Source organism: Cyprinodon variegatus, unplaced genomic scaffold (assembly GCF_000732505.1).
Source record: "Cyprinodon variegatus isolate N-32 unplaced genomic scaffold, C_variegatus-1.0 Scaffold574, whole genome shotgun sequence".
NCBI lineage: Eukaryota > Metazoa > Chordata > Actinopteri > Cyprinodontiformes > Cyprinodontidae > Cyprinodon > Cyprinodon variegatus.
In genome coordinates this window covers 407,984-417,254 of record NW_015151027.1, presented here as the reverse complement: position 1 = coordinate 417,254, position 9,271 = coordinate 407,984, and the positions used below count along the sequence as shown (strand labels likewise).

The 9,271-nt window shown below is 41.8% G+C and overlaps 1 protein-coding gene across 1 annotated transcript in view; it reads right to left on the bottom strand.

The window, feature by feature from the left end:
• The window catches only part of spg11 (spastic paraplegia 11 (autosomal recessive)), a 38,772-nt gene extending 30,931 nt beyond the window's left edge, over nucleotides 1–7,841 (bottom strand). Inside the window, 8 exon segments of the mRNA XM_015392111.1 lie at nucleotides 164–293; nucleotides 378–523; nucleotides 1,011–1,390; nucleotides 1,873–2,010; nucleotides 3,637–3,826; nucleotides 3,980–4,201; nucleotides 4,273–4,460; nucleotides 7,446–7,841. Of these exon segments, the coding sequence (XP_015247597.1) occupies nucleotides 164–293; nucleotides 378–523; nucleotides 1,011–1,390; nucleotides 1,873–2,010; nucleotides 3,637–3,826; nucleotides 3,980–4,201; nucleotides 4,273–4,460; nucleotides 7,446–7,645 (1,594 nt within the window). The 5' untranslated portion in view covers nucleotides 7,646–7,841.
• Between the last annotated feature and the right edge of the window lie 1,430 nt (nucleotides 7,842–9,271).

Here is a 9,271-nt window from a genome sequence, read left to right as displayed (position 1 = left end):
GATATCAAAAAAGTACTCCAGAGTGTTGTTCAGCATGGGGGTGAGTAGAAAATGAAGGCTAATCATGTTTTGGGTGTACTATTCCTTTAATATCACCCCTGAATGTTGTTTTATCCTCATACACACTGTTCTGAAGTAACTATTTATAACCAAGCATACATACTGTCTTTGAGACTTTGCTTGGAGTCTGCCGACTGCTCAGAAACACAGACTGATGCAGAGGAGTTCAGGAGATTTTCTTTGCTTTTCAGATACAAATCCACCGTGTCAAGCTGTCGGTTCTTCAATCCGGCCTGTATGAAAGAAAACAAAAACTAAATCATACAAAATCAATCAGTATGTGAGCCAATCAATAAATACTGGACTGATGTGCCTACCTGCAGGGCATGGAAGGGGATGGAGCAGTGCCCCCAGCTGTTGAGCTTACAGACTGCGTCCACCGTTGCTGCACTGCCAAATAGCATCAGCCTGCTTAATAGATCCTGCTGGGGCATGGAGAACATGACCTGGAACACACCTGACCCTGGAGGACACCAATCACACCATCAGTCTTAATAACCTTCCTTTATTACATAGCTGATTAGCGCAGTCGTTGAACATAAGAGCACCGAGGCCAGAACTGTCTGTTTTCTGCATCTAGCATCTTTCTATAAACATACATGCAGACTGGATGTATGCTGAGGAAAGGCTAAAGAAATTATATGCATATTATAAATGATCAGGAGTTATAGTATATTGGATGTTTATAGGTGCATAAGGAAGCTGGAGCTGAATTCATATTTAATTGAAGCCAGCAAAAACTGTCCTGAAGTTAAAATGTGTTGCATTTAAACAACAAAAACGTAGTTGATAAATATCGATTGGTCTTCATTAAAAACCTAAGGTAGATTATTTTTCTTAGACATGGTTGATATAACAATAATCCTGCTGTTAAAATGAGTTGTTTTTCTCTTAAATTTCCATACGGACATTAAAAATAACACAAAATGCAATGTCACTGCTTAGCTTACTCTTCAGCAGCAGCCTCTGCTGCCGCTCTCCACTGTGCTGAACTGGAACGGCCACGTCTTCTGACTGGTGGTAGCTCAAACTCCCAGACTCCATATCCCATAAGGCCACTGTGGTCTGAGTGTTACCAGGAGTGACGAACGTCAAAAGTGCAGAGAACTCAGAAACAGCAAGCAGAGATGGAGTGGATGTTTCAGGGACAGAGAAATGCACCACCGCTCCCCCTGGTGGCGCTCTGCTCTGGGAGGAGGCTGAAGCGGAGCTGGCCTGCAGGTGGGGAAGCGAATAGAACCACGGCCTCTCTGCAGGCTTAGACGGGGGGGAGGGAGAAGCAACCTGCTGGGCTCTGCTGCACATCAACGCTAGACGAGTTTTCCAAGAGCTAAAAGAGAGAAAAATGGGAAAAATGTCACCTAACATCTAAGATACTCTTAAGTGTAGTTTAACATTCAGGCGCCAAATCAGCAAAGGTGGTTGTTGGTGTGGCTGCCATGCTGTGAGCGGTTAAAATAATTATAACAAATACACAGGTCTCAATTTAACATCTATTACCAAATCTAATAAAACATTAACAATTGATGGAGGGATTGAACATACTTGTATCCTTAGCGTGATCTCTAAGCACATATGCAAGATGCCAAACATGCTAATGCAAGGTGAGTATGCATCAGCCAATACTGATACAGGGATATAGTCTGGCCAAAGTGTCAATTTATCTTTACTAAGTTAAACTGGGAATCATTTATTATAGGTTGAAGGTTGTTCTGTAGGAACAGCTGCCCCAAACAGTCCAAAGCTGGTTTCATTTCAAAGTGTTCTGTATCTAACTGTTCTGCTGTTAAAAGCAGGATGAGTTTTTTCTACCGGTCATCACAGAGCGCTGATCCAAGAGCAGCCAGACAGTGACTGGAGCTGGACAGGCTGTCCTGGTCTCTGTGGTCTTTATGCTGAAGAGGGACATTGGACTGGGGTCCGACACAGAGTAGGTGGTCTGGGTGCAGTCTGGAAGACAGTTTCACTGTGTTAGCAGGATGCAGATCTACTGAAACATATCTACTCAAAGAGATCTACTAAAATAGAGCTAATAAAAATATCAACAAAAACAGATATATTGAATATTATCTAGTAAATCAAATATGCTACAACAGAACAAAATAGATCTACTAGAACAAATCTACTAAAAAGATCAACAAAAACAGATCAACAAAAACAGATATACTAAAGAAAATCTAGTAAATCAAATATGCAAAAACAGAACAAAATAGATCTATAGCAACAAATCTACTACTTTAAATCTACAAAAACAGATCAACAAAAACAGATACTAAAAAAATTAATGAATAGATACTAAATAGAATCTACTAAAACAGAACAAAACAGATCTACTTAAGCAAATCTACTACATTAAATCTATTAAAACAGATCACCAAAAACAGATCTACAAAAAAGATCAACAAAAACAGATATATTAAATATAATCTAGTAAATCAAATATACTAAAACAGAACAAAACAGATCTACTGGAACAAATCTACTACATTAAATCTACAAAAACAGACCTACCAAAACAGATCAACAAAAATAGATACTAAATAATGAATAGCTACTAAATAGAATCTACTAAAACAGAACAAAACAGATCTACTAAAACAAGATCTACAAAAACAGATCTGCTGAATCAAATCTACAAATATCCCCAAAAGCAGGGCCAGCAGACTGCTGAACTCCTTTGCGCCCCGAGCCATCAAGCTGTACAACTCCTCACTTGGAGGAAGGAGGAGGTGATAGGAAGAGGGACAATGGTCAGCACCCCCCTCCTTGGACATCTTATGCAAAACATTACCTATTGTCACTCGTGCAATATTCTTCTCTCTCCCTGTGCAATAACACATGCCAACTACTGTTTAGCCTGTTTAAGTTTTTTGTTGTTTTATGAGGTCAGTACATCTCTGCAGTACAAGTGCAATAATCCATCAACTACTATGATGTCTTCCCTTGGCTCTCTACTGTGCAGATGTTTTTATATCTAAGGGAAGCATATTCCAGGACATTACAACTTTTGTTTAATATACTTTTTTGGTACTATATAAATTCTTTTTATATTGTCTGTTGCATTTTTATTTTTAATGGCATCTTGCTTTAACTCTTTGTACTCTATACAAGCTAATGGAAACATAATTTCCCTGAAGGAGTAATCCCAAGGGATTAATAAAGTTGAGTCTAAGTCTAACTCTAAAACAGACCTACTTAATCAGATCTACAATAACAGATTTACTAAATCAGATTTACTAAAATAGATCTACACAAACAGATCTACAAAGAGCCTGGGAAATGATCCTCTGATGGGAGTGGCTCAGATCTGATTTCTCTTTAAGGTCAGAAATCAGAACTGGACCTTGAAAAAGTCAGATAGAAGCAGAACATGAGCAAACTGATCTGATTTGGGTCATGCTGGGTGAACGCAGCAATTATGAGCTTATTGATCAGACGAGAAAGCGGATTTTATTTCCAGATCATTTCATTTGAATCAGATCGATTTCTATTGTGTCAAATCATGTGAGTTTCAGAGATCAGGATTCCTTAAACACAAAGATAAACCTTAAACAAAAAAAAAACTGACTCATGTACCTGAAATAGTGGTTAAGGTCAACGGCTACAGCTGCATGAGACTGGGTTACAGCTACAGCTGTGCTGAGATCTGCTGACACCTGAACCAGGCAGAAAGAGGAGGAGGGAGAGGAAGAGCTGAGGTCATCCTCCAGGTAGGCGGGGAGGTTGATGCTGGCCAGCAGGGCGCCATCGGTCACAGCAAACACATCTGGTGGGGAGGAAAGATCAGGAAAACGCCAGAAATACAACATATGCTAACAAACAGGCTTGGTGATGATGATGACACCTTGGCTCTGCAGCTCCAGTTAAAGCTAAAAGCAGCTAAATTAGTATTCAGTGTGAGAATGTGTTTGCAGGATACGTATGAGTCCATCTGAGCTGAGGGTGAACAGGGTTTCTCCACAGAGCTGAACAGCTGCATGCTGGGTCCTGCTGATTGGCTGCAAGTGATGGCAGGAGATCATCTTCGCTTCTCCTGATTCTCGTTCCCACTGCAGCTGCAGCAACCAGCTCCAGCTCACCAGCAGACGACAGCGGCCGTCCACAAAGCACAGGACCTGCACAGAGTCCAGCTCACACACACCTGGAGACAACAGCCCAGCCGCTCAGTCTGAGACCAAACGATCAGGAGACAACGTGCAGTAGAGGACTCACTGTGGTTCTTCTCTCTGATCGCCTCCAGCAGACGGTCTGCAGAACATTTCTGCACGCTCAGCAAAGAAACGGGGACGGAGGGTTCAGCTTCAGCCTCCAGCAGCTTCAGGTCACCTTGAGATCCAACAGCCAGCAGGTGGAAACTGCTGACGCTCCGACTGCTGGCCGTCACCTCCTCCCAGCTGAAGCTGCCGACAAAGGATCAGTTTCAGGTTCACCATATGAGAACAAATTCATCTGGAGACGATTTAAAAAAAAACGCCTCTCAACTGGAGACGCATCATTCTGACACCTGGACCGGATATCTGCTCAGATATTAGCCGGATCGGATTGCTGTGAATTCCTATCGGAGATCCAATCAGGTGCATCTTTACATAGTCAATAAATAATATAAAGTCCATTTATCCATTTGTTACCTCTTTTCAACAATGTTTATGTTAAGTCTAAAGCCTTCATGGCAAGATATATTGCTTATCTATTTATCGGATGAATCAGATGCGTGCGCTCAGCCCAGATATCAGTATGGGATCGGTTCAGAAAAACTTGGATCGGTGCATCTCCAGTCTCCAGCGTTCTGAATGTAACTGATCCCATCTTCTGGTTCTGTTCTCTTCAGTAATATTTTTCAGGACCCGAGGTACGAGTAAGAATCTGGGGCATTTCTTAGAGCAGCGTAGAACCTGGCTGAACGTCTTGGAGCCACGTTCTTCAACTGATGGATTAGAGACCCTGAACTTCTAAGGCCCAAGGGTGAACATGATCCTCACAGAGATTTCTTTTTTTTTTCCACCCAGGCTTTATTTTAGTTTCTGCCCTTACAAAGACCTTGCAATATCTTAAAGTATAAATCAGATGCATGCAGTGATAGGTTATATTAAAAAAGTATAAAAATAACAAAATAATCAATAAACATGAACAAACAGCAGCACCCTCCCCTCCACCCTGAGCTTAGGCTGTGCTAATGTTAATGAACTAATAAACCAAAACAAAACAGAGACAGAAAAAAGGGGGGAGGGGGAACAGAGACAAAAAAAAGTCTTAGGTAAAAAAACAAATGAGTAAAGCATAAGGTCAAGGGAGAACTTCATCAGGCTACTATGTGGCCATTTCTAGATTAAGAACCCTCCGGGGTTGCAGGTTCAGGAAAACAGTAGAACATATCTTATCCATAAGGTGTGTGAGCAGGCTCGGACCGGGAACGATTTTTGGCCATGGCATCTAAACCAACCCATTTATGAAAAATAAAATAGAAGCACAATCAAACGTCTCAAATGTGAAACACAATCTGAATAAACATTGTGGATTAACTGATCTATCTTCAAGCATCACAAGACAACCATCATCAATCAGAATCAGAATCAGAAATACTTTAATAATCCCAGAGGGAAATTACTTTTGTTACACGCTCTAGTTAGTGTGTCGTGGAGAGGATGTGAGTCATTGTCAAAGATGGACTGAAACCTGGACAGCATCCTCCTCTCTGCCACGGTGGTCAGAGTGTCCAGCTGCTCCCCCACAACATCACCGGCTCTCCTGATCAGTTTGTTAAGTCTGTTGTTTTCAGCGACCCTCAACCCACTGCCCCAGCATGTGGAGAAGAGCGTGCTAGCAACAACTGACTCATAAAACATCCTCAGCATCGCCCCACAGATGTTAAAGGACTTTAGCCTCCTCAGGAAGAATAGTCGGCTTTGGCCCTTTTTGTAGACCGCCTCGGTGTTTCTAGTCCAGTCCAACTTATTGTTAAAGTACACTCCCAGGTACTTATNGGGGGGGTGTTATGGTCTTAGGTAAAAAACAAATGAGTAAAGCATAAGGTCAAGGGAGAACTTCATCAGGCTACTATGTGGCGATTTCTAGATTAGGAACCCTCTCAAATGTGGAACACAATAAGAATAAACATTGTGGATTAACTGATCTATCTTCAAGCATCACAAGACAACCATCACCAAGACTTCTATAATGCGTTTTTACTGGCGTGGTTATTAACACGGACGCGACAGTGACTGCGCCTGCGTAACGTCCCACACTCACCACATCAGCATGGATGCCAGATGTCACTGACTCATGTTTTCCAGCCCAAAAAATGTTCATAAACCGCCTGGATGTACGAAATCTCGACCAATTTGAACCAAAGTCTATTGATCTCTTAGGCCATAAATCTAAAGAAAAACTATTTTTACCCATAGACACCCATCCTAAACTGCCAGTTTGGGAAACACCCCAACCTGGCAACAACGCACGCAAGACAGGAAACGTCAGCCTTTAGATGCAAAACCACATCGTGCACCGCAACATATTTTTGCAAAATATTCTAACATAAATTCGCCAAATATAAGAGGTTTAAAGAAAGCATTTTAGTTTTAGTATAATTTAGTTTGTTGAAAGGATTTTACAGTTTGAAGAAATAGAAAATGACACCATATGCCAACCGTCACAAGGATATGCATGACAAGGAAGGCCTATATATACTACATGCATCATTTAGGTAGTTAACATTGTATTACTTCTTGAGCTCCTTGAATTCTTTACTGTCATATGTAAGTGCTTCGGCCGGAGAGTAAGTGTTGGGGCCGTGGCCCTCGCACGCTGAAATTAAGAGCGGCCCTGAAAAAGAAATGCTGCAAAGTCTGATTTAGACCTGAATATTCTGACATCACCAAGATTTCTGCTGCCTTATTTTGGGGTTTTTCTTGTTGTCTTAAACTTATGATTACAAGGTTCAGTTATTAATAATGTTTTATGTGGATTTATGTAAAGTGTCAGCACTTTTTAAAAGAACAGAAACCATCTGAGTGTTGTTTGTATTAATCATCAGCAGAGGACTGTGTAGGTCTCCAACATTAAAGATGCTTTCTCTCTTTGAATCGACGGGATGGTTAAATAAATCCATCACAAATTACAGGAACTAAAAAGAATAAAACAGAAAGGAGGAAGTTTAACAGAAAAGTAAACCTTCAAACTGCTCAGTCATCACTTTAATCAATGCTGGTAAACCACTTTATGATCAATCAAAGCAGAAAAACAGGAGCAAATGTTACATTCATTCAGCACTGTTTTGGTTAAACCCTCAGACTCCCTGCTGACTGACTTCTCTTCATTGTTTTGGTTAATCTCGTAACAAGCAGGGAGCACGTGACGGTGTAACCGGAAGTGGAGGTGTCTGAACTCACTCTGAGAAGTGGCCGTCCGCTGAGCACCGGGGGGCCCTCCTGTCCCCAGGGGCCCACAGCATCAATTGGCCGGAGCCCCCCAGGCAGCAGAGCAGGGAACCTGCAGGACACATCTGGGCCTTCCTGAGGTCTGCCAGCTGATCACCTGCCTGGTCCTCAGGAACCAGCAGGACCTCCAAGGAGCTCCTGCTGTCAAACATCTCCTCGCAGCTTGAGGACGGAGTCTGAACCCGAACCTTCACAACATCTAAACATCAGCTTCACAGCCGATAAGCTTCCTTTTCCTTTCAGTCACGTGACACAACAGTCAGCTGGTCGATCCCGACCAATCAGGAAGCTCTAAACGGACCCACGCTGAGCTACCAGCAGCTGCAGTCTTCAGTCAGTAGGAGGCGGTAGGAGGGCGGTCGGTCCTATGGTCAGACCCATAGATATCCATAATTTATTATTATAATGCATTTATTTATTATGGATATCTATGGTCAGACCGCTTAGCATGACCCTATCAATTACGGAAGTAACGCGGCCGTGGCTCTTTCAAAGTAAAAGCAACGTTTTCCGGTTGTTGAAAGAATCTCAGTTGTTCTTTTAAAACAGAGGTCACAAGGGCAACAGTGGTCACCAGGGCTACTTCATGGGTCATATGAATGGCTACCAATAGTTACCTATGAACTGAAGGGATTAGCGTTTACCTTAACTTCGTACTAATAAATATTTTTATTAGGAGAGAGGGGGAGGAAGGAGGGAAGGATGGAAGGAGGGAGAGAATGAAAAGAAAAAACGGAAGGAAGGAAGGAAGGAGAGAGAGAACGAAACGGAAGGAAGAAAGGAAGGAAGGAGAGAGAGAACGAAACGGAAGGAAGGAAGGAGAGAAAACGAAAAGAAAGAAAGCAAGGAAGGAAGGATTTGAAAGAAGTGAGGAAATGAGGAATGGTAGGAGGAGGGAGAATGGAGGGTAAGAGGATTTTGAAGGAATGGAAGAAGGAAGGGATGGTGGCAATGAGGAAGGATAGAAGGAGGGAAATGGTGGAGGGAGGATTTGAAGAAATGATGGAAGAAAGGAAAGATAGACGGAAAGAGGGAAGGAAATAAGAACCGGAGGGAATGAGTAAGGATGGATGAGAGATAGGATGAAGGGAGGATTTGAAGAAATGGAGGAAGGAAGGAATGATGGATAAAAGGAATGAAGGAAAGGAGGGAATGAGGGAGGGGGGATAGGATGGAGGGAGGATTTGAAGGAATGGAGGGAGGAAGGAAGGAAGGATCAGCGTTCACCTTAACTTCATACAAACTAAACATATTTTTATTCTTTCTTTTAGCTTCTTTTCTTTGTGATATTGTCATTTTGAAATCTCCGTAAATGCTTAAATACTCTGTATGATTAAAATGAAGAAATGCTCCATAAATGATTAAAAAAGTAGGGCAACAGAATAAAATAAAAATTTCAATCTGTGAATTGTGCTGATTTCAGAAGATGTTGTGGGCACCCCGTGAGGCCCCTGAGGGCCCCTTGGCACCTGCGGGCACCACGATGGTGACCCCTTTTATGCCCATGTGAATATAGAAATGTTAGAATGATCTTTTTTTACCATTGCAAAGTTTTGTGTGGTTAATAGTTATATTCTTATCAGAAAATAAACTAGTTGTCCATAGTTGTGATCATTATTGTGTTTCCAGTAAATCCTTTCTACATTGGATGGGAAAGTTTAAATTACAGTTTTTCTAAAACTCTCTTCCCAGCCAATTTTACAGATGTTGCTGAAACCGTTGCTACTAAACTTTTTTTATTTATCCATCCATCCATCCATCCATCCATCCATCCATCC